The sequence below is a fragment of the Cnephaeus nilssonii genome, assembly GCF_951640355.1.
Source record: "Cnephaeus nilssonii genome assembly, chromosome: 8".
In the NCBI taxonomy this organism is placed as follows: domain Eukaryota; kingdom Metazoa; phylum Chordata; class Mammalia; order Chiroptera; family Vespertilionidae; genus Cnephaeus; species Cnephaeus nilssonii.
Window position 1 is genome coordinate 59,901,126 of NC_137079.1, and position 27,487 is coordinate 59,928,612.

At 41.2% G+C, this 27,487-nt stretch overlaps 1 protein-coding gene across 6 annotated transcripts in view; it reads right to left on the bottom strand.

Annotated features, from left to right (window-relative positions):
• Positions 1–706: 706 nt before the first annotated feature.
• UCHL3 (ubiquitin C-terminal hydrolase L3) overlaps positions 707–27,487 on the bottom strand; it is a 54,497-nt gene continuing 27,716 nt past the window's right edge. For 2 of the 6 annotated variants that reach the window (XM_079778640.1, XM_079778639.1), the window contains 4 exons: positions 17,095–17,286; positions 12,441–12,516; positions 1,751–1,809; positions 707–911 (listed from right to left, as the gene is read on the bottom strand). In XM_079778640.1, coding sequence (XP_079634766.1) covers positions 828–911; positions 1,751–1,809; positions 12,441–12,516; positions 17,095–17,286 — 411 coding nt within the window. In that variant the 3' untranslated portion in view covers positions 707–827. Of the gene's footprint in view, positions 912–1,750; positions 1,810–12,440; positions 12,517–15,373; positions 16,067–17,094; positions 17,287–27,487 lie in introns of those variants that run through there. The other 4 variants (XM_079778644.1, XM_079778642.1, XM_079778641.1 and 1 more) reach the window with 3 other exon arrangements.

The window sequence follows — 27,487 nt, forward strand, 5'->3', positions numbered from 1 at the left end:
AAAAGAATCTACAGAAATAATTTTTTTTGTCAGTGTCTGTTTTCAAACTGATGACTGTTCTGGTCCAGGCACTGCTGATAATGTGAAATCACAAACATTAAGAATCTTTTCATTTGGTATTTGTGTCCCCTCCATTCGTTGACTGTTCCCAGTTTTGTACAGTAAACCTCACCTTTTATGTATCCCCATAAAAAAGTCTACTGGGTAAATTTTCTTTGTTCAAAGCTTCACCCATTATTTCAATCAGTTAAACCTGAAAAGGAGTGAATATGAAGTGAGTTATTAGCTGTTAAAGTGTATACATTTTTGGGGACATAGGGTGTATACAAAATGTATATACACTTTGAATAATTATAAAGGCAGTGTTTGTACTTCAACCGCATTTTCAAACTTCCAATAGCATTTTAGGATGAATTTGCTTTGTTCAAAGCTTAGCCTGGCTGAAAAGAAAGAAACATCAATTGAGCTATCAGCTGTTGAAGTGTGCATACATGTTTTTGGGACACCCTGTATATACACACTATGCAGATGGAAACTGTGTCTGTGTCCCAATATAAAACTTACCATAAAATTTTAAAGAGAATAAGAAAGTTATTGCTAGTCATCAAACAAGCTAAATCCTTCACAGGAAAGAAAGGGAAGAAAAGAAATGCAGCTTTAATTCAGGACAAAGTAATATAAAACACAGATTAAGTCAAAGTTTAATTCACATAAAGTTTAATCGGTCAAGTTAATGAAAATATCAAAATTTTTGAGTTAGTGTATGGCAGCAGAAATTAAATTTTTGTTGCAAATAATACAGTACTTGGTGTTTCCATTATGACAAACTATGCTGCAGAAAGAGCAATTGCATTGAATCTCAATTCATCAGGGTCACGTTCCATAAACTTCTTGCAAACTTCTATGGCATCCTATTGGGGAAAAATATATACATTTTCAGTTTATAAACATGTGTTTTACTTGCAAATCATAAGTGTTTCATACTTTCCTAGTTAGTACTAATGTTACACTGCACACTTCTTGTTCCAAATGAAGAATAACTAAAGCACACCAGAAGAATGAACATTTCGTGACCTAATTAGCTTAGTCCAAAAGTATTAAGATACAGTAAGTATTCTTTCTTAAAATGCTTTTAAGAAACTTTTAACTTAAAAATTACATTTCATTGATTCTAAGCCACATAATTTGTTCATAAATTTAAAAATCTCTAAAATCAGGATCAAGATACAAATGATGATATCTTGGATTTAATGAAATATGGGATACAATGTGCAACTCTTTCAAAACTATTCTTGCCTTTTCCTTATTTTTTAAATCCTCACCCAAAGATTTGTTTTTATTGATTTTTAGAGAGAGGAAGAGAGAGAGAAACATTGATTGGTTGCCTCCCATATGCCCCCAAATGGGGATAGAACCAAACTAGGTTTGTGCCCTGATTGGGAATCAAACCTGCAACCTTTTGTGTATGGAACGACACTCCAACCAAATAAGCCACTCAGCCAGAGCAAAACTATTCTTGCCTTTTTCAAATTTGATACTTGTTCACACGAAGAGCTCTGAAGACTTCTTTACTTCATTTGCTATAGGTTAACACTAGTTCAAATTTCTCTTTTTGGATTTTTTCAAGAGAGCAAGGACAAGGAAGTATCCAAATATAGATAAAATGTTATACAAGTGATTTTCAGAGATGTTTCAAAGATAACAAAAACATTAATAACACTTAAAGTGAGCCAACAAGTTTTACTCTTACCTCTAATAACGTTTCATCACTAGTTTCACCATGGTTAATTGGAAATGGTTTCCGTCCATCTATAAAAAATAGACAAACAGTTGAATGTTTAGCTGTTTGTACAAGATAATGTACTTCAACTTCCACTTTCCTCCTCTCACAGTGAGGCAAAAGTTAATGATCCTACCTAATAAAGATGGAATATGCAAATTGACCGTAACTCCACAACAAAGATGGTGGCGCCCACAGCCAATAAGGAGGGAATATGCAAATTGATGCAACAAGGCGAGAGGCGGAAAGGTGGCTCCGCTCCAGCAGGAGCGAAGGCAGAAAGGCGGCTCTGCTCCAGCCGGAGCGAAGGTGGAAGGCGGTGGCCAGAGCGAAGGCTCAGGTCCCGGGTGCTGGAGGGAAGCCGGTGCCAGCAGCCAGGGAATGGAAGGCCTATTCTTGCACAAATCTTCGTGCGTCGGGCCTCTAGTATTTAAAATAATATGTCCTAAAACAAATATTTTAAATGTGCTGCCTATGAATATTCTTTAACATTAAGTTATTAGATTAAAAGTAAAGTTATTAAATCCTTGCTTTCATGTTTGAAAACCTAAATTATCTTCATAAACAGAATTTATTATAAATACATATTGGCTTGGTTTAATTTCCTAAAAAGAATATGCAAAATTAATAAGTCAGTTTTTTTAAAAGTTAGGATCTGTTTTTACCCTCAGAAATATGAAAAAAATTATTTCTTCACTTTAAAAGTTAAATCAGAAGGCTTCTAAGTAAGACTGCCATGTTTACATCAACAAAAGGGAGCCATCCCAAGTTTTATATATTATTACTAATTGTGTACCCCCAAGGTAGTAGTATAGAATAATTATCTAAATAAACTAGGATTACTTTACTGACCAGGAAAAATAACTAACTGCAACTATAGTCACTTGAATAAACTAGTAATTTTTCAATACTATGAAAAAATCTAGAATTATATAAACTCATGCAACCCAAAGGTAACTGATAACTCTACACAAAGTAGGTTTACAAATGTTTGAATGGAAACTATTACAACAATTAATAAATAATAATACAAGAATAAACTCTGTTTTGCATACTTACAACTGTAAATTTACTTTTGCCCCATCCTGTGCATCAAAATTTATAATCTCGGATGTCTTATATGTGGCACTTCAAGTACAATTCATAAAACACAATCCCTTCTATAACTCTATGGCTTCTAAATATAATAAAATTTGTAATCAATATGTATCTGTAGTACTAGACTTGGACTAACAGATACTACATTTAAAGAAAAAAATATAAGCAAAAATCAACCAAACAAACCAAAAAATATGGATAATTAAAATTTTTTTTCTTAAAAACCATATGTGTTCTTTCAGTTACCATTTTCTTTTTGATTCCTTTAATCTTTTTGAAAAAAAATATTTTTTCAATTACAGTTGACATTCAATTTTATATTAATTTCAGGAGTATAGCACAGTGGTTAGACAATCATATACTTTACAAAGTATTTCCCCTGATATTTCCAGTACCCACCTGGCATCATACACCGTTATTACAATATTATTGGTTACTAGAGGCCCGGTGCACGAAATTCGTGCACTGGGGAGGGTGTCCCTCAGCCCAGCTTGCACCCTCTCTAATATGGGACCCCTCGGGGGATGTCCAACTGCAGGTTTAGGCCCGATCCCTGTGGAATCGGGCCTAAACCTGCAGTTGGACATCCCTCTCACACGGATCGCCCCAGGCACCCCCAGGGAGCGGCCACGCCCCCATGCCACGCCCCCTGGGGTGCCGATCGCCCCAGGCACCCCCGGGGAGCGGTGGCACGGGCGCGGCCACGCCCCCCGGGGTGCCGATCTCCCCAGGCAACCCCGGGGAGCAATGGCAGGGGCGTGGCCACGCCCCACGGAGTGCCGATCGCCCCAGGCACCCCTGGGGAGCGGCCACGCCCCCTTGCCATGCCCCCAGGGGGTGCCGATCGCCCCAGGCACCCCTGGGGAGCGGCCACGCCCCTATGCCACGCCCCCCCGGGGGTGCCCATCGCCCCAGGCACCCCTGGGGAGCGGCCACGCCCCCATGCCACGCCCCCCAGGGTGCCGATTGCCCCAGGCACCCCCGGGGAGCGGCAGCATGGGTGTGGCCACGCCCTCCGGGGTGCCGATCACCCCAGGCACCCCCAGGGAGCGGGCACGGGTGCGGCCACGCCCCCCCCAGGGTGCCGATGGCCCCAGGCACCCCTGGGGAGCAGCGGCACGGGCACGGCCACGCCCCCCCGGGGTGCCGATTGCCCAGGCACCCCCGGGGAGCGGCAGCAGGGGCGTGGCCACGCCCCCCGGGGTGCCGATCGCCCCAGGCACCCCCGGGGAGCGGCAGCATGGGCGCGGCTACGCCCCCCGGGGTGCCGATCACCCCAGGCACCCCGAGGGAGCGGGCACGGGCGCGGCCACGCCCCCCGGGGTGCCGATCGCCCCAGGCACCCCCGGGGAGCGGCAGCAGGCGCGCGGCCACGCCCCCCCGGGGTGCCGATCGCCCCAGGCACCCCCGGGGAGCGGCCACGCCCCCATGCCACGGCCCCCCCGGGGTGCCGATCGCCCCAGGCACCCCCGGGGAGCGGCCACGCCCCCATACCACGCCCCCCCGGGGTGCCCATCGCCCCAGGCACCCCCAGGGAGCGGCCACGCCCCCATGCCACGCCCCCCGGGGTGCCGATCACCCCAGGCACCCCCGGGGAGCAGCTACACGGGCGTTACCACGCCCCCCCGGGTGCCTATCACCCCAGGCACCCCCCGGGAGCGGGCACGGGCGCGGCCATGCCCCCCCGGGGTGCCGATCGCCCCAGGCACCCCCGGGGAGCAGCTGCACGGGCGTGGTCACGCCCCCCGGGGTGCCGATCACCCCAGGCACCCCCGGGGAGCACCTGCACGGGCGTGGCCACGCCCCCCGGGTGCCTATCACCCCAGGCACCCCCGGGGAGCGGCAGCACGGGCGCGGCCACGCCCCCCCGGGGTGCTGATCGCCCCAGGCACCCCCGGGGAGCGGCAGCAGGGGCGCGGCCACGCCCCCCGGGGTGCCGATCACCCCAGGCACCCCCGGGGAGCGGGCACGGGCGCGGCCACGCCCCCCCGGGGTGCCGATCACCCTAGGCACCCTCGGGGAGCAGCTGCACGGGCGTGGTCACGCCCCCCAGGGGTGCCTATCACCCCAGGCACCCCCAGGGAGCGGTCACGGGCGCGGCCACGCCCCCCGGGGTGCCGATCACCCCAGGCACCCCCGGGGAGCAGCGGCTCGGGCGCGGCCACTGGGCACTGCCATCTTGATTTTATCAACGGTCGACAGGCCACCCGGAGTCCCGCCCTCAGCCTCCGCTGGCCCAATCATGGGCATAGCGGAGGTGCGGTCAATTTGCATGTTTCTCTATTATAAGGTAAGATATTTCCTACTCTAGGCCCGGTGCATGAAATTCGTGCATTGCGGGGGCCGGGGGGTGTCCTCTCAGCCCAGCCTGCGCCCTCTTGCAATCCGGGACCCCTTGCTCCTTAACGCTCAGCTTGCTGCTCCTAAGTACTGCCGTGCATGCAGGCGACGCTTCTGCCACCGCTGCTGCGCTCACCAGCCATGAGCCCGGCTTCTGGCTGAGCGGCTCTCCCGCTGTGGGAGCGCACTGACCTCCAGGGGGCAGCTCCTGCATTGAGCGTCTGGCCCTGGTGGTCAGTGTGCATCATAGCAACCAGTCGTTCTGGTTGTTCAACCATAATGGTCACTTAGGCTTTTATTACATAGACTAGAGGACCGGTGCACGAAATTCGTGCACAGGGGTGGGGGGTGGTGTCCCTCAGCCCAGCCTGCACCCTCTCCAACCTGGGATCCTTCTCACAATCCAGGACTGCTGGCTCCCAACTGCTCGCCTAAATGCCTTCCTGATTGCCCCTAACCACTTTTGCCTGCCAGCCTGATCACCCCTAACCACTACCCTGCCAGCCTGATTGATGTCTAACTGCTCCCCTGCCAGCCTGTTTGCCCCCAACTTCCCTCCTCTGCCGACCTGGTCACCCCTAACTGCCCTTCCCTGCAGGCTTGATTGCCCCCAACTGCCCTCCCCTGCAGGCCTGGTCCCTCCCAAATGTCCTCCCCTGCTGGCCATCTTGTGTCCACATGGGGGCGGATCTTTGACCACATGGGGGCAGCTATCTTGATCTTGTGTGTTGGAGTGATGGTCAACCTGCATATTACTCTTTTATTAGATATGATAGAGGCCTAGTGCATGGGAGGGGGCTAGCTGGTTTGCTCTGAAGGGTGTCCCAGATCAGGGTGGGGGTTCCCTTAGGGCATGGGGCAGCCTGGGCGAGGGGCCTGTGGTGGTTTGCAGGCTGGCCATGCCCCCCAGCGACCCAAGCGGAGGCCCTGGTATCTGGGATATATTTATCTTCTACAATTGAAACTTTGTAGCCTGGAGCAAAGCCAAGCCTTCTGCTAGCTCCGTGGCTGCTGCCATTTCTGTTTGGATTTGTTTACCTTCTATAATTGAAACTTTGTAGCCTTAAACGGAGGACTGGGCCAGCCAGGGCAGGTTGAAAGCTTGGCTTCCTCAGTCACCGGGGGCAACCCTAGCCTGCTCTCTCCAGCTCCATGGCTGCCGCCATTTTTCTTGGGATTTATCTTCTATAATTGAAGTTTTGTATTCTTGAGTGGAGGCCTGGGCCCTTCAGGGTGTGTGGAAAGCTTGGCTTCCTCTATTGCTGGGGAAACCCAAGCCTCCCTCCTGCTCTCTGTGGCGGCAGCCATCTTGGCTTGGGCTAATTTGCATACTCGCACTGATTGGCTGGTGGGCGTGGCTGGTGTAGTGGAGTGATGGTTAATTTGCATATTACTCTTTTATTAGGTAGGACTAGGGGACCGGTGCACAAAATTCATGCCCAGGGACGGGGGGGTCCCCTCAGCCTGGCCTGCACCCTCTCCAATCCAGGACCCCTCAGGGGATGTCCGACTACCGGGGATCGGGCCTAAACCGGTAGTCAGACATCCCTCTCACAACCCGAGACCGCTGGCTCCTAACTGCTCACCTGCCTGCCTGCCTGCCTGCCCCTGCCAACCTGATCACCCCTAACCGCCTCTGCCTGCCGGCCTGGTCACCCCTTACTGCCCCCCCTTGCCAGCCTGATCGCCCTCTAACTGGTCCCCTGCCGGTCTGGTCGCCCCCTAACTGTGCGGAAGGAAGTCGGACATCCGGAAGATGTCCAGTTGACCCAGTCTAATTAGCATATTACTCTTTTATTAGTATAGATGCTGTACTTTATATTCCTGTTACTTTTTTGTAAATGCCAACTGGTACTTCTTAATCCATTCACCTTTTTCACCCAGCCCCTAATGCCCTTCCCATCTGGCAACTATCAGTTTGTTCTCTGTAAGTGCAAATCTGTTTCTGATTTGTTGTTCCATTTATTGTTTGTCTTTTTAGATTCCACATGCAAGTGAAATCACAAGGTATTTGTCTTTCTCTGTCTCACTTATTTAACTTAGCATAATACACTCTAGGTCAATCCATGTTAGTGCAAATGGTAAAATTTCATTATTTTTTATGGCCAAGTAATATTTCATTGTATATATGTACCACATCTTCTTTATCTAATCGTCTGCTGATGGACAATGAGGTTGCTTCCATATCTTGGCTATCCTATATAATAAAACCCTAATATGCAAATCAACTGAATGGCAGAACGACCAGTCACTATGACGTGCACTGACAACCAGGGGGCAGACGCTCAACGCAGGAGCTGCCCCTGATGGTCAGTGCGTTTCCACAGGGGAACGCCGCTCAGCCAGAAGCTGGGGTCATGGCTGGCGAGCGCAGTGGAGGTGGCGGGAGTCTCTCCCACCTCCACGGCAGCACTAAGGAATCCCACGGGGGTACCGGATTGTGAGAGGGTGCAGGCTGGGCTGAGGGGACCCACCCCCTCCCCATGCACGAATGTCATGCACCTGGCCTCTAGTTATAAATAATGCTGCAATGAACATAAAGAAGCATATATCTTTTCATATTAGTATTTTGGATTTAATAGGATAAATACCCAGAAGTGGAATTGTGGGGTCATACCGTAGTTCTATTTTTAATTTTTTGAGGAACCTCCATACTGTATTCTATAATATTCCACCAACAGTACAAGAGAGTTCCCTTTTCTCCATATTCTCACTAACACTTGTTGATTTATTGATAGCTATTCTGATAGGTGTGAGGTGATAACTTATTGTGGTTTTAATTTGCATTTCATTCAAGATTAGTGATTTTGAGCATCTTTTCATATGTCTATTGACCATCTGTATGTCCTCTTTGAAGTGTCTGTTCAGGTTCACTGCCCATGCTTTAATTGGAACGTTTGTGGGGTTTTTTTGTGTTGAGTTGTATGAGTTCTTCATATCTTTTGGATATTAACCCCTTATTGGATGTACCACTGGCAAACATCTTCCATTCAGTAGGCTGTCTTTTCATTTTGTTCATGGTTTCTTTTTCTGTGCAAAAACTTTTTAGTTTGATATAGTCCCATTTGTGTGTTTTTTTTTTTCTTTTGTTTCCCTTGCCTGATGAGATATACCCCAAAAAATATTACTAAAAGCAATGTCAAAGAGTTTACTGCCTATCTTTTCTTCTGGGAGTTTTATGGTTTTGAGTTTTACATTTAAGTCTTTAATCCATTTTGAGTTTATTCTTGTGTATGGTGTTAAGAAAGTGATCCAGGTCATTTTTTTGCATGTATCTGTCCAGTTTTCCTAAAACCATTTATTGAAGAGACTATCTTTACCCATTGTATATTTTTGCCTCCTTTGTCATAGATAAATTGACATAGGTGTGGGTTTATTTCTGGATTCTCTATTCTGTTCTATTGATGTATGCATCAATTTCTTTCTTCAATTCTATCTAACAAAGGGGTAATATGCAAATTAACCATCACTCCATCACAAAGATGGCGGCACCCATAGTCACAAGATGGTGGCACCCAGTCCTCTCAGCCTGGCCAGAGTCCCCCAGTCTGGCGGGGGGGGGGGGGGGGGGGGGGGGCGGCCGCTGTAAGAGGGCAGTGTGAGCGGCCTGGCGGAATGCTTCTGGGCCACGGAGAGCCTCTGGGCAGCGGGCGCGGAGCGGCCAGGCCCCACAGAGAGCTACTGGTGCACAGATTCTGCCGGGGTTCCTGCGGCCCTGTGGGGGTCCCGGCATCTGCTTCGTGTGGCTTCTGCCGGGGTTTCTGTGGCCCCACTTGTCCAGAGGCAGGGCATCGGGGCAGCACTCCAGGACTCGGGGCTATCCCGCAGCGCGCCAGCCATGTGGGGCGGGACTCCGGGACCCAGACCGAAGGGGCAGAACCTGGAACCGTGGGAAAGAGAGCAGGCGCGGGCCCTGTGGGTAGGAGCGTGGCCTTGGCCTAGCCCAGAGATTGCCGGAGGGGTAAACTCAGGCATAGGAATTACTATAGTTAAAAGCAGGGACATGGGCACAAGGGACAGACGTGGAGTCAGCAGAATGAGGGTGAACACCAATAGAGAGGAGGGGCCACGGAGTAGTGAATGCAAGGACGTACCCTGAACATGATGGCGCTCCCGGTCTGTAGGGCGTAGCTTTGCTGCGCTCAGAGGCATCGCAAAGAAAGTCCTGCTAGAAGAAGGTTTGGACCCAGGCGGAGGGCAGGGGCGGGGCCAAGTTACTGCACAGGTGCTCGAGACGGTGGAAGAGGCCCTGAGCAAAGCTGAGGTGCCCTTAGGGGGTGTGGCCAGGGCGTGGCTTAAGGCACTGTTGGGCAGATGGGGGCATAATGTGAATAAGCAAAATGACATAACCGGCGTGAGGGGCGTAGCGAGGTGTAAGGGGGTGTAGCCAAGATGGCCACCCACATGAACCCCTTCCTAGTAGCAAGTGCAGGGGTTTGTGCTCAGAGCATTCGGGTAAGGTCCCATGGCGCAGGGGTGGGAGGGGGAGGAGGGGAGGTGATCCCGGGTCTTTCGCGATGGGCTACTAGTGTTTTATAATTTTCCAAGTACAGGCCTTTTACCTCCTTGGTTATTACATTTATTCCTAGGTACTGAATTCTTTTTGATGCAATTGTAAAGTGAATTCTCTTAATTTCTCTTTCTGATAGTTCATTATTGGTATATAAAAATGCAATTGATTTCTGATATTAATTTTGCATCCTGCTACTTTACTAAATTAGTTTATCAGTTCTAATAGTTTTTTTGGTGGAATCTTTGGGGTTCTTTATATATAGTATCATGTCATCTACAATTTTTTATTCAATAACTCAATTCTCCTCTTGCTCGAGATTTCTTTTGTATTAGGAATCTATATCAGGGTTACTATCAATTTCCTTTGCAACTGCCCCATCTACATTTGTCTTGTAGGTATCCCCCTGCTCTCTGATATATCAAAGATTATGACTATTCTTTAGAAATGAAGTTCTTTAAAATCATTTAAAGATTGCTATCCCCAAAGGGCTCTAATTCTCCATCAGCCTTACTGATCATTCTTGCTAAAGAACACCTAAAACAAACAAGATCTCAGTAGTTCTGCCTTTCTTTTCTGATATTCTTACTTCAAGCCAATTTTAAAATACTTTTGTGTTGATCTTGGCATGCTACAAAATAGGACATTCTTCATATGTAGCTTACCTTTGATATATGTCTTTCTTTCTACTGCTAGCTAACTAGTCAAATTGAGTTTTTTAGACAACTTTGCTTCCCATTGATCATAGATTTTTTTTTCTAAATACCTTTTCAATGTTATTGTTTATTTTATTACTAAGTGTTTCATCCTGAAAGTCACCATTACTTTTTAGTCCTTGGTTATGGATAATATGTATCGTTTCTCTGGCCTTTTCTAAATCTACTTCCTTGAAGTCAATAGAATGTGTCTGGTAAGTCTCAGCACTCTCTTTATTTCAATTTCTACTAGTAATTCCTTATTATTCAGAGTGGAAATGAAGTTTCCAGCAATCAGTCACACAACTGAAATCCCCAATCACTATTACACCTTATTTCTATATAAATTTTATAGACTGACTTAGCAAATATAAAATTTATAGGATAAATTAGTGAAGCTGAGGTCTATTATATACTCCCTTAATAATTTATTTTCATTTTAGTTTGATTCCTACTGAAATCATTTGACTATAGAAGACAACCATCAATTTTTATAAATACTATGTTATTTCTTCTCCTTTTCCCCTTTAATAGAGCAATTTCTTTTTAAATAGAGTGATTTCAAACACAAAATCCATCTAAATTTTATGGACCTCATTTGCAGTTGTAGTCTGAGTCCTTTCAGAACTCTTTGTCCTTAACTTACATGAATGTCTATCAGCTATGCTGTACACCTGAAACTAGTACAAAAAAGTGTTGAATGCAAACTGTAACAAAAAGATTTTTGAAAAATTTAAAAACTGTCTTTAAATAAGAAAATTAAAAGTGCAAATTAATATTGAAAAGTACTATACTTTTTTGTTTCTTTATTTGCCCCCCCTTTTTTTAACACAAGAAGGTCTCATGGAGAAGAACAAGAAGGACTCATAAGTACTAACATACTATATATCAATTATGAAGGAGTCATAAGAAGTTCTCTATCTGAATGAAACAATTAAAATTATGAAGATCTCCTCCTGAAATAATCTATCTATAGTTAAACTTTTTAAAAACTAAGTGCATTTACAGGCCAAAATACTAAGTAATTAATCATGCGTAGTTTGACATATGCCTTAAGGAAGATACCAGAAAAGAGAATCTTGTAAAGTCTTTTAAAAAGTCAGATGTAGTCCTAGCCAGCTTGGCTCAGCGGATAGAGCATTGGCCTGCGAACTAAAGGGTCCCAGGTTCGATTCCGGTCAAGGGCACATGCCCAGGTTGTGGGCTCGATCCCCAGCGGAGGACTTACAGGAGACAGCTGATCCATGATTCTCTCTCATCATGGATGTTTCTATCTCTCTCTCCCTCTTCCTTCCTCTCTGAAATCAATAAAAATATATTAAAAAAAAAAAAAAAAAGTCAGATGTAGCCCAGCAAGTGTGGCTCAGTGAACCAGGAGGTCATGGTTAGATTCCCTCCCGGTCAGGGTACATGCCCAGGTTGCGGGCTCAATCCCTGGTTGGGGGTGTGCAGGAGGCAGCCAATCAATGATTCTCTCTCTCATCAATGATGTTTCTATCTCTGTATCTTCCTCTCCCTTTCTCTCTCAAATCCATAAAAATACATTTTTTTTAAAAAGTCAGATATAATAAAAAAGGGATAGTACAAAAGCCTGAAAACTAGTAATACTCATTTGGTAATATAAAAACTAGTCATGAATATTACACTATGTTTTAAAACTAGTTTCAGGATCAAAATGGCTTATGCAGATGTTGATGATATCTATCTCAATAATTTAGTAAAAACTGCTGGAGTGATTTACAGGAGTTTCCTATAATGATTTTTACTTTACTGCTTTGCTAAAATGTAAAGGTGGTATGCAAACATTCTTGAATTGTAAGTTGCTTGAACACCAAAGAAAAATTTTATTTTTTCTAGTAAAAAGTCTTAAATGAAACACGTTCATTATGCCAATTCAATGCTATAAGGCAATCAATTAATTTAAGTAAATAATAAATATCAACAATCCTGTTTATTATAAATACAGACTTTTTCATTTCCAATTTCTCTCACCAGAGTAAATTTTTAAAGTTCTTACCTAATTCATAGAGATGCCCGTCTACGTGAACTAATGCAATAAAATGAAGATCTACTTTTTCATCTATATTTGGTGCCTGCAATAGGAGGAAACATACATATTACACATGTTAATAGTCAAACAAATCAATCAAGTACATGTAAACACATACAAATATCAAATCACATCAAAGAACATTTATCCAAAATAATTAAAGGCTTAACCTTTGATATAGTGGACAATGAGTAAATATGTTTACATTTATAACAATGTGCTCACCCATCAACAAGAAAAATGTCAACTACAAGCACATTTTTCTTAATCTCAACAATCTAAATACCTAATGCTTTGTTCACCTTCAAAGGCCCAGCACTTCACACAATGCCTGGTATATAGTAAATGTGCAATGTATACTTTCCAAATGAAATGAATGCATAAAGTGATTTGTCTAATTTTTGAAATTTGAAAAAGAAAATCTTTTACATTTTAATAGCATAAAGAGAGTTTAAAAAAACTCTTTTCAAGTTTTAAGACTTCAAGAAAGTGAGTTCTCCCCTTAATAACTTGACCTTGATAATAGAACATAAAGAGTTTTAGAGTAAAATAAGTATCTTTACTCATCCTACATTCAAAAGGTTTATAAATGAATAGATGCAGGAAAATAACCCAAAAGGTTAAAGGGGGAAAATAAGGATAAGAGCAAATTAAAAGACAATTAACTGTAGCCTATAATTTTTCTCTTGCTTTCTTAGTAAACGCTTTGAAATTAAAACCCAAATTTTTTGGCTTATCAAATTCAATTTTCATGAGCAATATCTGATACATTTGTTAAACATTCAAGTAACTTATGCAAAGTCAATACATAACTCACTGACACTGTCTTTAATACACAGTGACTACACAGTTAATACAAATATGTGTTATCTTTTTATCAAATCTAAATGGTGTGAAATGAAGTACAATTAAATGCAAGTACAAATTTTAGAGACAAAGTTTTCAAAAGGTATAAATCAAATTACTTCTCATATTACATAACATCCTATAACAATAGTAGCTTAACTCTAAAATGCGTATTTTTTTTACTCATTAGTAATTACATAATTTTAAGTAGTTGTAATATGAAGTTTTCAGATGCAGAAATTGAAAGATACAGAAGAAACATTATCTTGGATTTACTGAATGCTCTTAAAACATTTACAGATAGAGTGACTCATGTAATCTCACATTATTCTTCAGAAATTATTTTCTTTAAGTTTATGAATGAGAGAACAGCAACAAAAATTGATGTGGCAAATTAGCTCTTCCTAACTTCACATAGAACTAAACAATTCCGAAGTTGGTAGCCATCAAAGTCACCTAGGTTACTGTTGTTAATCTCCTCTCTACCACAGCCCGTACTTCTGGTAGGCCCTCCAACAGGGGAACTGTCACTAGGCTTTGAAGCAGTCCATTCCATCTTTGACAGCTTTTTTTTAAAAAATATATTTTATTGATTTTTTACAGAGAGGAAGGGAGAGGGATAGAGAGCTAGAAACATCGATGAGAGAGAAACATCGATCAGCTGCCTCCTGCACACTCCCTACTGGGTATGTGCTTGCAACCAAGGTACATGCCCCTGACCGGAATCGAGCCCGGGACCCTTGAGTCCGCAGGCCGACGCTCTATCCACTGAGCCAAACCGGTTAGGGCGACAGCTTTGTTAGAGTTATCCCTCATACTGAAGCTAAAAATGTTTCCCAGTGTTTTCCATCATCTTATAAAAAGTCTAATAGCTCCCGAGCATGATCTTTCTTCAAATAATTAAAGATGGTGATAATGAGTTCCCTTACTTTCTTGGTCAGAGAATCAAATGTATTCTTTTTAAAAAATATATATATTTTATTGATTTTTTTACAGAGAGGAAGGGAGAGGGATAGAGAGCTAGAAACATCGATGAGAGAGAAACATCGACCAGCTGCCTCCTGCACACCCCCTACCGGGGATGTGCCCGCAACCAATGTACATGCCCTTAACTGGAATCGAACCTGGGACCCTTCAGTCCGCAGACCAACGCTCTATCCACTGAGCCAAACCGGTTTCGGCTCAAATGTATTCTTGATTGCTCAATCTAATACCAATGACCAAAAGAGAATTCAATTCTTCAAGGCTAAACCTAGGCAATTCTACAAATGATAAGTTCAATTCTATAAAAAGTGCCCAAAAGAATTTTTTATCCAACTAGGAAAGGGTCTGTCTGGTTTTCTCATTTGAAGATATGATTCTCCAACAGGATATCAAGTATTTTACATCTTTTGATCTATGTTTTCAAAATTTTAAAATTATTTTAACACCATTTCTTCTTAAGAATATTGCATCTTATAGCTTCCATTTTTTGTATCTTGCCAGTAAATACAACTGTGCTAGAGATAAAAGTAGTATAACTGGAGTCAGAGATATGAACATATATACTCAATCCCTGTAAATACTGATTTTGTTATCTGTTTTGAGGTCTAAATGAAATGTATTACTTTGTAAATTGTTAAGTGATACTAAACATTGTGTATTATTACAAAATTAATACTACATTATCACAAAATATAAGAAATCACTAAATCTAGTGACTCAAAATTGTGTGTCAGTACTTGCTATGAACCTTTTCCTTTGGTCTACGTGTAATCTGAAACATGCAATTATCAATTGCTTAAAAACCTGTAATTATTTGTTGCTTAAAAATGATTCCACCCTAAAACAAGAATAAAAAGCAAATTCCAATAAGTTTTTCATTTAAAAAAATGACAAACATATAATAAACAAAGGGCAAAACACAGAAGCTATATATTTAGATCATTTTTGCCTATATTTACATATATTATTTTTTTATAAAGTTCCCTAATTTAGAAAATACTTATCTCAAATCATTAAAAAGTAATAACAAATCAATTAGATAGAAATTAAATACTAAATAGATATTTCAAATTAAAAAAAGTGTGGTTGTAATTTAATTAATAATTATATGGTACTTAATATATATTAGCCACTGTTCTAAGTGCTTTATATGTACTGACCAATTAATTATCATTTAAACTCTGCAAGGTGGGTAATATAATTATACCCATTTTACTCTCAAGAAAACTGAGGCACGGAAGCATTAAGTAACATGTTCTAGATCACAAATCCAGGCAGTGTCATTCTAGAATTTGTGTTCTTAACCACTAGACTATGAAAATATTTATGAAGATATAAAGCAATGGAATTAATATTGAGCAAAGATCAAAATTATATAAAAACACATAAACCTGGAAAAAACAAATTTTATGATATGCTCATTTATATTTAGAATAATTTTAAATACAAAGGAATTTATTCATATTTAGAATCAATTGTGCCCAAGTCAGACTTTACAAAATTAGGGTTTTACTCTGATCATTTAATTCACCTTATATCTCCTACTGTACAAATTGGCACAGTAGGGAAACAACAAATATGATAAATGAATAAAAATGACAAATACACACTGTGACCCAATGAGGATAATGAAACATAGAGACACCAGTTTTGTTGATACTCAGCAAAAATCAAAGGCTCTTTTGATGACCATACTGATATTTGGAGGAAGCAGATGTTTAAGGAAAAGGGCCACGACTCCACTTCATAATTTGAATATAGCTCTAGAAGAGTAAATAAAGGGAGGAAAGAATGTTTGACACCAACTTTTTTTTAAGCATTAAACATTATGTGTAATCAGACTTCCTCTGGCTTCGAAAGTCATGATGATTTATAGACGTGTCAAGTTTCTTACAAATATAAGGCATATACCAAATCGCTCAGATACAACATTTCTAGGTAGGCTCAACCAATCCATAGTCATTGCCACTAATAGTCTAAAACATCAGAAAGACAAGAGCTGTAGTTGCCAAAACCTGCAGTTTATTTCAATTATGAAAATAATTAGAATTCCATCATCAACCTCAACATTTAAGAAAATTAGCAAGATTACAAGAACATATACTCACTTTTAAATAGTTTGCTAATATCTACTCAAGAATGAGAAATCCTAAAATTTGTGGGAAGCCTACATCAATTCACAAGGAAAAAATCTTCTCCTCTTACTTGGAAAGATGTTCTTTAAACTGAATAGGCAGGGAAGATTGGATCAAGATTAAACCAAGTACCTGAGCCACCTCAGGAAAAATAGCTTAGATGAAACACCCTACACCATGAAGTATTAGATTAAGGATAGAGTAAGTAAAGCACCCCAGAGCATGACAAGAGCCTAAAGTCATGTTCAGAAACATGAAAAAAAAAGTAAGAAATGGTATAGAACTCAGAAGGTACACAGCATTTGTTGACCTGAGTCAACTAAATGAAATCAGAAAGATGAAGGGTAAAAGAATACATATTCACTTTAACAAATGATAGGAACTTAAACATTATCATGAATGTCAATTAACACTCATCAAAAGGCAGGCATTCTTACAGTGGTAGGATATGAAGTGGAAAGATGGATTTCACCAAGGCATTGGTGAAAGTCAAGCTAGACTGCAAAGCATGGAGGTATGCTCACAATCTTATTGGGAGAGAAAACTAATGGCTGAGGGAACCAAGAGAAAAGCATTTTGAAGACTGAAGAAGTTTAAGGGGAAAAATGGACTGCCCTTGTCACTGGAAGAAGAGATGGAAGATTGACTACACTTACAACAGAATGGAGACCCAAAGATGGTAGGCGTAAGAAGGGTCGCCAGCGACGAAGACGGAGAGATGGACTGGTAGCCTTTGCAGGGTCTACATGGTTACGTTTGACCCAGGGCAGGGATGCATGGTGACACAATGATGAGGCCTTCGTTCTGCAGTGGCTACAATGAGGCTGTGATGAGGATGGCGAGGAGGACTACATAATTAAAAAAGAGAACATTTTACTTAGACCACGTCACTGGGCGATCATTTATTTTTAAAAGCAACGTATGGTCATACTTGTATTTATATGGTCTAGCACTTTTAATCAACCATAATCTAGAAAAAGACCATAAGTGAATATTGGTTAAAAGCAGGTAAAGTGGAAATATATAATCAAGGTATCAGGGTATATGCCATAGGTTCTGTAAGTGCACATCTAAAATATTTACATATCTTCATATGCATAGCAGACTGGTGGCATTGATTATATTCAAATTCTCTAGGAACAAATATAGGCTTCAATTTAACTGTTTGATCACTCTGATTAATAAAATCTGCCATAAAGTTTCTTTTTTTAGTTGGACAAGGCAAAATAATACCTCTTTTTTGTGTTGTTGTTTTTTTTAACCTGCTCCCTTGAGTATATACCTAAGAATTTATCCAGGGCCATTTGACTGACTTGAAATCCAGGGACAGTATTACACATGTTTCCTGGAGGAGTGAAATACTACTAATCAAAGCCTTCTTTTGGAAAAACAAACAAACAAACAAACAAACAAACAAACAAAACCACTCAACATCTTATCCAACTAGATGTTCTGTTATAGATAGCATTTTAGAGAAAGCTTGATAAATGACAGTACAAGTTGAAAGTGGAACAGCAGGCATCAAGGAAGAAAAGAACAATCGACTTGAGAGGTTGCCAGCTCTAGTCTTGGTGACTTTGGGTAAGTCATTTCACTTCTTGGAACCTCAATTCCCTTGTTTATAAAGTGAAGCATTTAGGCTTGATGATTTACTACTTCCCTTCCAGCTTAAAAAAAAAATCTGTGAATTTAAAAATTGTAATTATATGAAATTAAGTAATATAATTGAATACTGTAAAATACTGCAGAGCATCATAAATGATACTTTTTAAATGCATTTTTTAAAAACGACATATGAGAACACTCAGTAACAGGCATACAATGATATTTTATTTCTCTTTTGTTGTGTTGTTTCTACCTAAAGCAGATTATATTGACATTTCCTGAATATAAATCACTGAATAAAATGAGCAAGAGCTCTTGTCTGGGGAAAAAAAAAAAAAAAAGCACCCAGCTGGCATGGCTCAGTGGTTGAGCGTCCACCTACGAATTAAGAGGTCACGGTTTGATTCCCGTTCAGGGCACATGACCAGGTTGCAGGCCTAATCCCCAGTGTGGGACTTGCAGGAGGCAGCCAATCAATGGTTCTCTCTCATCATTGATGTTTCTATCTCTCTATCCCTCATCCTTCCTCTCTAAAATAAATAAAAAAATATATTTTTAAAACTCACTGAAATGGAATTATATCAAATTGTTTTTAAAAAAGAAATACACATAAAATATGTAACATACAAAACACTAGAATAATGTGCAGAAGAAAACTATATGGTGATAAGCACTATTAAAAATTTCTTAGAATAAGCACCAAGGGGGAAAAATCAACTTTAAATTCTAAAGTGAAGAAATATAAACCCCTCTGAAGCTGATGACTTGCATAAACTATCTTCTTACTTTGGCTGACAAGTTAAATGGAAGCAATCATGGCCTAAGTATAGTATTATCTATATACATAAAAGGCTAATATGCAAAGTGTCCCCTTGGGAGTTCGACCGGGAGTTTGATTGCTCGCTATGACGTGTGCTGACCACCAGGGGGCGGCATGGAACTAAGGAAGGCCCCAGCTGGCAGCTGGGGAAGGAAGGAAGGAAGGAAGGCCCTGGCCGGCAGCCAGAAGGCCCCAATCACCAGCCAGGCCTAGGGACCCTACCTGCATGAATTTCGTGCATCGGGCCTCTAGTTTAAAATATGTATCACTTATTTTGTGCCAGGCACTCTCTTAAGCACTTTACATGTATAAATCTATTTAATCTCCCAGTAACCCATGAGATAGGCACTATATTTATTCCCATTTTACAAATGAGGAATCAGAGTACACAGAAGTTAATTAACATGTACAGGGCACATTACCAGTACATGGCAGGGCTGGGATTCAAACACAGGAAATCTGGTTCTAGAATCCAATGCTCTCAATCACTGTGGTGTACAGCCTAAATGGCCAAGAGAAAGATTTCAATACTAAGTTACTAGACCAGATTCTAATGAGGGGGTAATCCTCTTAAAATTAGATATTGAGAGTCACCCTTTCATAAACCATCCTATATAATAAAAGGGTAATATGCAAATTAACCCTAATGGCAGAACGACCAGAACGACTGCTGGACCAGTCACTATGAGGCACACTGACCACCTCTTGGTCCCTTTCCCCGGTCAGCAGGCTCTGATTGCCTTATGGCCACCCACGGCGGGGCAGGGCTGGAGGGTGGGCGGGAACAGCCAACCTCTCGGTCCCTTCCCCCGGCCGTCAGGCACTGATCACCCGATGGCAAATGAGGAATCTGGGGTGGGTGGCGGTGGAGGGCAGGGCCGGCTGCGGCAGCTGGGGAAGATGGCCCTGATCACAGGCCAGGCCTAGGGACCGTACCCGCGCACAAATTTCGTGCGTCAGGCCTCTAGTGGTACCATAAAAGACAAATCTGGCCCAACAGTTTTTCATTAAATGAACATGCTTGTGATAACTAACTTTTTATGTTAATCTAAATAAAAACTTTATAAATGTTACTCCAATAAATAACACCAGTCAGTACATGAAATAAAAAATATTAAATCAGCATGAAAAAATTAAAAACACTTATTACCATAATGAGAAGCAGCAATAAGTCCTTGCTTAGTGATAATGGATTTCATTATCCATGACTTAGTCTCTTTAGGAAAATGAAGGGGTTTTCCCTGAATACTTTCTGAGACTCATTCAACTCTGAAAATTCTATGATCCTACTTAGTACTTTTAAAAATATATATGTCTTTATTGATTTTAGAGAGAGAGGAAGGGAGAGGGATAGATAGAAACATAGATGAGAGAGAGAGAAATCGATTGGCTGCCTCCCATATGCCCCCTACTGGGGACCAAGCCCAAAACCCCAACTGGGAATCAAACCAGGGACCTCTTGGTTCATAGGTGGATGCTTAACCACTGAGCCACACTAGCCAGGCCTAGTTAGTACTTTTGAAAATACATATTTTTATTGATTTCAAAGAGGAAGGGAGGGGAGAGAAAATCAATGATGTGAAAGAATCATTGATCGGCTGCCTCCTGCACAACCCCTATTGGGGATCAAGCCTATAACTCGGGCATGTGCTCTGACTGGGAATCGAAATCTGACCTCCTGGTTCATGGGTTAACACTCAATCACTGAGCCGCACTGGCTGGGCAGTGTTGGGCTTTTTTTAAAAGCAGCCCAAGGATTTTGATGACTTTCCCAAAGCCATAGAACTAGTGACTGTCAAAGCCAGAGGCAAAACCCATAGCTCCTGGCTCTAATTTCAGTGTTTTCATAACACACAAAATCACCCACCCACTAGCAGTCAAGTAATTTAACTGTTTGGAGGCAAATCTATTACTACTTCTATCTGTAGTTCCCAACCGCTATGCAAATCTTTCTATTTTTCAAACTTACAGTTAGTTCAGAAACAAAAAACACCTAGGTCCTAAAAGGCCAAATTATTATTCCTTCACCATGAATGTGCATGTCACTTTGTACATCTATCTATATATATGAAAGCCTAAGTGATTGAACGACCGGTCGACCAGTCACTATGATGCACACTGACCACCAGAGGGCAGACGCTCAACAAAGGAGCTGCCCCCTGGTGGTCAGGGCATTCCCACAGCAGGAGCACCGCTCAGCTGACTGACAGGCACCAGACACAGGGCTCACAGCTGGCTGCCGCAGCCCAGAGACCATAGCAGACCGGCAGCGAGCCTCCTGAGCAGCAGCGGAGGTGGCAGGTACAGCGAGGCTGGGATGAGCAAGAGCAGCAGGCAGGAGCGGCAGGAGGCACTGGACTGCCAGTTTCAGCCCGATCCACGCAGGCTATGCCAAGGGACCCCACCAGTGCACAAATCCGTGCACTGGGCCTCTAGTGTAAAAATAAGTCAACAACTCTTTAATCTGTTCAATAATTAAAAAATGAGAAATGTCATGAAGACTAAAAATGAACTGAACCTTTAATAAAAAGGTGGGGGAGTGTGTCTGTCTAAAAAGCCAACTTACTTTTCCTTCAGTTAATGTACATGCTCTGTGTATATAAAAAAAAAAATGAAGAGATTGCTCTTTAAACTATCTAATAAAAACTGAAGAATTAGAAATGCAGTAGAGGCTAAAAAGAAATAAGGGGGAGAGATCAACCAAAGGACTTGTATGCATGCATATAAGCCTAACAAATGGATACAGACACCAGGGGAGTGAGGGCATGAGTGAGGGAGTGAGCGGGGGCATAATGGGGGGATAAGGACACATATGTAATACCTTAATCACTAAAGAAAAAAAAAAAAAAAAGAAATGATACAGATCTTTTTTTAAAAAAGGAGGCCTACAAGTATTTCTTTAAGAAATCAAGTGTTTGATAGGTTAAATGCTTAAATTTAAATTATTCTAAAATGCTAAAATAAATTTAGTAGATTTAGGCTTATACCCAAAACTTTTGCACATTTAAATGGGGAAGATCCTGTTACTAAAAAAAAAAAAAAAAAATCATTATAACCATGGAATTTCATCAACATAAAGGGACAATTAGCTGATAGATACGTAAAATAGTTACTGTCACCCAAAATATATATAACATGACTAGCAAAAGACTAGTTGGTTTATGGGTAAGATTTTATATTTAGCCCGGCTGGTGTGGCTCAATGGTTGAGCATCAAACTATGAACCAGGAGGTCATGGTTCAATTCCAGGTCAAAGCACATGCCTGGGATGGAGGCTCAATCCCCAGAAGGGGACGTGTAGGAGGCAGTCAATAGATGATTCTTTCTCATCAATGTTTCTCTCTCTCTCTCCCTCTCCCTTCCTCTCTCTGAAATCAACAAAAACCTATTTTTTTAAAAACTGGGATAATATCTATCTTAAGGAATTGAGATTATTAGAGCAGGGTACTTATAGGGCTTAGTATAGAGCTTACCTCATAAGATACATTCAGTAAATGTTAATTAACATCATTATAAGATGACAGACTTTCAAAAGCAATGAGAAATAAGATGATGACAATCCATGGAAAAAAACTAAAAACATCTCAATTTCCATTGCATTCACCCATACATGACACTAAAGAGTAGTAAAGACCTACACCAGGGATCCTCAAACTTTTTAAACAGGGGGCCAGTTCACTGTCCCTCAGACCGTTGGAGGGCCGGACTATAGTTTAAAAAAAACTATGAACAAATTCCTATGCACACTGCACATATCTTATTTTGAAGTAAAAAAACAAAAGGGCAAAAACACCTGCATGTGGCCCGCGGGCCGTAGTTTGAGGACGCTTGACCTACACTGTAGCAACCCAAAATGATGCCCAATGTTTTCAGCAACACCAAGTATCTCATGATGAGAATCTTTCGGCTCAAATACCAATAATATTTGTGGCTTTCTAGTAGAAAACAATGCGCACTTTCTTCACAATACCTTCTTTCATTTATAGGGTAGAAATGGAAATAAAATACTGAAAATAATAAAATTTGACGTTTTAAAAAAATTTTAGTTTCTTATTAGATGAGCATTAGAAATCATGATTCCTTTTATTGACATGGTGATAAAATAAACTTGATGGTGAAAAACTTAAATTATTTCCATGTACTTTCAGTGGCATGTCTTTTCAGATGTTAGAAATAAATCTAAAAAATGATACATGGAAAAGAAAAAAATCAGGAACTTCTCTAGGGCTGCCAAATGCTATGAAAAGAAGTAAAATTATGATATGTAAGCATACATATATGAGGACATGGATGTGTGTAGATATGTGAGAACATGTACACACATATAAAATTATTAAAGTTTAAAATCAAAATTCTAAATGTATTTATGTAGACTTCAAGTAAATTTCAAGTATAATGCATTGCATTACACAAAATTTAAAGTCCAAATTTAAAACAGGGAAGTAAAACCAGATTCATGCAAAAGATGTAAACTTTCCTACACAGTATCCATGTTCAGTTGGCAAAGATGTCAAAGTAAAACATGGGCTAGATACCAAAATACACAAAATACCACTACGTATTCCACGGAAAATCTGTATAATGGCAAATTTCTTCATTTTGCTCAGTTAATAAATCAAGATGCCCACAGGTTTCAAGACATTTAATGTTTTTCCCTAATGGTTTAACGATTGTGTTTTCTCACTTCAATTTACAATTCTCCACATAAGAAATCGCTGTTAATACAATGACCCATATCTGTAAATGTTACATTAAACTTAAGCTTATCATTGTTAAGCCGGCCAAACAAAGTCCCAGAAATGTTATTACTTTTTAAATCTGAGAGTAGCCCCAAATAAGATTCTCCTTTACTACAAATGAAAAACACACACCTTAATTCCTAACATAATCTCTGCTTTGGAAAGTTGTGGTTTAAACCAAAACAAACAGAAAAGCGCACCATCCCCAGTTACAGCCTCAACTCTATTTTTATCGCTGAAGACATTTTTAGATGGAAGAGTTACATGTAGTCAGATATGTAAGAGTAAACTGATGAGTTCATTCTAAGAAATCTCCTTTAAAATAGTAAGTTTAATATCTCCATTTTCAAATCTGATATTGGAAAAGAAAAAGATGAAGAAAGAATAAAAAAGAAAAAAGACCCTTTTGATCAATTTTAGGACAAAACATTTGTTAAGGAAGAAAAACAAAGTGTAAACAGGATGTAGTAGTAACTACATTCTTAACTTTTCAACAACCAATTTAATCCATTTAAACATCATTATTTAGTGATATGAGATAAAGAACTGACCACATGCATGGAAAAAGATGTCAGTGTTTCGAAAAAAGAGGAATTAAAAGAATCATTTCAATAACATTTCTCCTTATAACTAATCCTAATTTGTACTCCCTCTTTCAAACTGAAGTCTCCCACTCAACTCCACACATACACATACCATAAATATACCTGTATTCAAGGAATGATATGCAAGAGCAATGACAACAATAAAAAAAGATAAGAGAGAGACAGAGGCAAAAGGAGCAAGAATAGAAGTTCCAGAGCATTTCTCAATTTTAAGAATGAAGTTGCCCAAAAAAGATTTCCAGTAAGTCTTGTTGGAAGGGGATAAATAAAATGGTGTATGTAAAGTATATGGAAAAAAAAAGAAAAACCAGAAAGTTGCAATTTCAGATTTCTTAACAAAACTGGACTATATAGCTTAAAATGCATGATACTTTCATCAGAGTTAATTTACTGTTTCCATCTGATTCTCCCAAGATAAGCAGGAAATTAAATTCTACATTATACAAGAACTAAGTTTCTTCTTAATACCTTCAGTTTCTTCCAAAATCAGAGAAAGAAGAAAATAAATCTCTAAAGCAGGAAAAAAAATGTGAGCATCTTAACTCCTTGTAATTCTAACATAATTGAAATAACTAAAAACTATACTTCAGAGTAAAATGAAGCCAAGCAAACTATCCTTAAATGATACACCTAATGAAGATAAAACTTGATCTTATGCCCACCCCCTCTGAAAATTTGCATTGATTGGGAAAAAAAAGCCAACTAAATACACACAAACACAAACACATGACTTATCTTTAATCGTGCATACATCTACAGGGTGGAGCAAAAGTAGGTTTCCAGTTGTTCATATGAAAAATAATATAATAATCCTATATAATAAAAAGGTAATATGCAAATTGACCCTCACACCCTCACAGGATGGTTGCCTACAACCAGACTGGCAGGGGGGTTAGTGAGGGTCAACCAAACGACTGAAAAAGCAGGCTGCATGGGGCAACCAGGTTGGCAGGGGGGGTTAGTGAGGGGCGACCAAACGACTGAACAGCAGGCTGTGTGGGATGACCAGGCCAGCATGGAGGCAGCTGGGGGCGACCAGGCCGGCAGGGAGGGCAGTTAGGGGTGACCGGGCCAGCAGAGGGGGGCAGTTGGGGGTGACCAGGCCGGCAAGGGGGGGCATTTAGGGGCAACCAGGCCAACAGGGGGGTGCAGTTGGGGGTGACCAGGCCAGCAGGGGGGGCAGTTGGGGGCGATTAGGCCGGCAGGGAGGGCAGTTAGAGGCGACCAGGCCGGCAGAGGGGGGCAGTTGGGGACGACCAGGCTGGGGGGGGGCAGTTAGGGGAGACCAAGCCAGCAGGAAGGGGGGGTGCAGTTGGGGGTGACCAGGTTGGCAGGGGGGGCAGTTGGGGGCGATTAGGCTGGCAGGGGGGGCAGTGAGGGGCGACTAGGCCAACGGGGGGGGGGCAGTGAGGGGCAACTAGGCCAGCGGGGGGAGCAGTTGGGGGCAACCAGGCCGTCAGGGGGGGCAGTAAGGGGTGACCAGGCCATCAGGGGGCGGGGCAGTTAGGAGCAACCAGGCCGGCACACAGAGGCAGTGAGGGGCGATCAGGCTGGCGGGGGGTGGGCGGGGGGACTTAGAGGAGACCAGGCAGGCATGCAGGTGAGCAATTAGGAGCCAGCAGTCCAGGATTGTCAGAGGGATGTCCGACTGCCGGTTTCGGCTCGATCCCTGGGATCGAGCCGAAACCGGCAGTCGGACATCCCTCAAGGGGTCCCGGATTGGAGAAGGTGCAGGCTGGGCTGAGGAGACCCCCCCCCTCCCAGGCATGAATTTCATGCACCGGGCCTCTAGTTAATAAGAATAAATGTGTTTTGCATAAACACAGCTGTAAACCTACTTTTGCCCCATGCTGTATATGAACACATACTTGAAATCAGAATATACCCATTGCTTACCCAACAGTCAAATAATCTTTTTCTTGTAGGATAATACTGACCAAAATAGACTACACATTTCATTAAATTAATTACAATTTAATTTCATGATTTAAATTTATTTCATAAACTTTTACAAAATATCTTTGAACGGTCATTAGCAATCAAACCTAATAGTTCCCTCTATCAAACAAGCCAAAATTTAAAATCTAAAAATAGAATTAAACACTGGCAAGGTCTATTTTTGAGGCTACCTCCACTGAAATAAGAGATCCCTGAAGACACAAACTATGTTTTATTCAGGTGTACATACAGCTCCTAACACAGTACCTGGCATAGTAGGTGCTCAAACAGGTTACCTGGTTCATTAAATGAAAGGCAATTTCATATTATGTAACAAGAACCTTTAAAATGTTCATTTCTTTGACTCAAGGTAATTCTACCTACAAGAAACTACCTTAAAGACAGATCTTAGAATGAATACATGGATACTAGTAAACAAAGATATTCAAGGAAGTTATATTTTTAACTTGAAAACGAAAACAATTTAAACATCAAGTTAAGGAAATTATGCCCAGCTGGTGTGGCTCGTGGTCGAGTGTCCACCCAGGAACCAAGTGGTCACAATTCAATTCCTGGTCAGAGCACATGCCCAGGTTGTGGGCTCAATCTCTGGTAGGGATATGCAGAAGGCAGCCTATTGATGAAGTTTCTCTCTCATTGATGCTTCTATTTCTATATCCCTCTTCCTTCCTCTATCTCTAAAAATCAATTATATATAAACTAAAAGTCAAGGGAATTAGAAAGTAAATTATGGTTCATTCACATGAGAGTATACAGCCATAAAAAATTATTTATGAAGAGGTTTTGATGAAACAAGAAAATGCTCATAATAAAATGTTAAGAAAAAAACCCCACAAAATGTTGTGATCTCAACTGTTTTAAAAATGAATTTTAAAAAGATTCAAACTAAATAAAGTAAGTGCTAAAAGTGTGTTGTATTTTTTTGCTACCTTTCCCATATTGGCATACTGTTTTTATTTAAAAACAGAAATAAAACAATGGTGCCAGTTTCTATTATTTTTCATTATAAATTGACATGCAGGTTAGGTTCCTGAGAAGATTTAAAAAATTTTTAAAGCCAAATAAACAATAAATCAAGAGATCTCTACTATAGCTGGGTTAGCTCCTAGATTAATACAAACAAATCTCAAAATTTAGAAATTGCTTTTTAGATAAGTATCAATGAAGTAAAAGTAAAGTCTGAAGGCAAATAAAATATCCTTTTGGATTTCTTTCCTTGCCTTCATATTTGACTTGAAGATTGCTTCCATTATTCTATCATTGATCTTTGTTCATAATTTTAAAAAACACATTTTAATTTCCTCATATCCCATTATTGTTT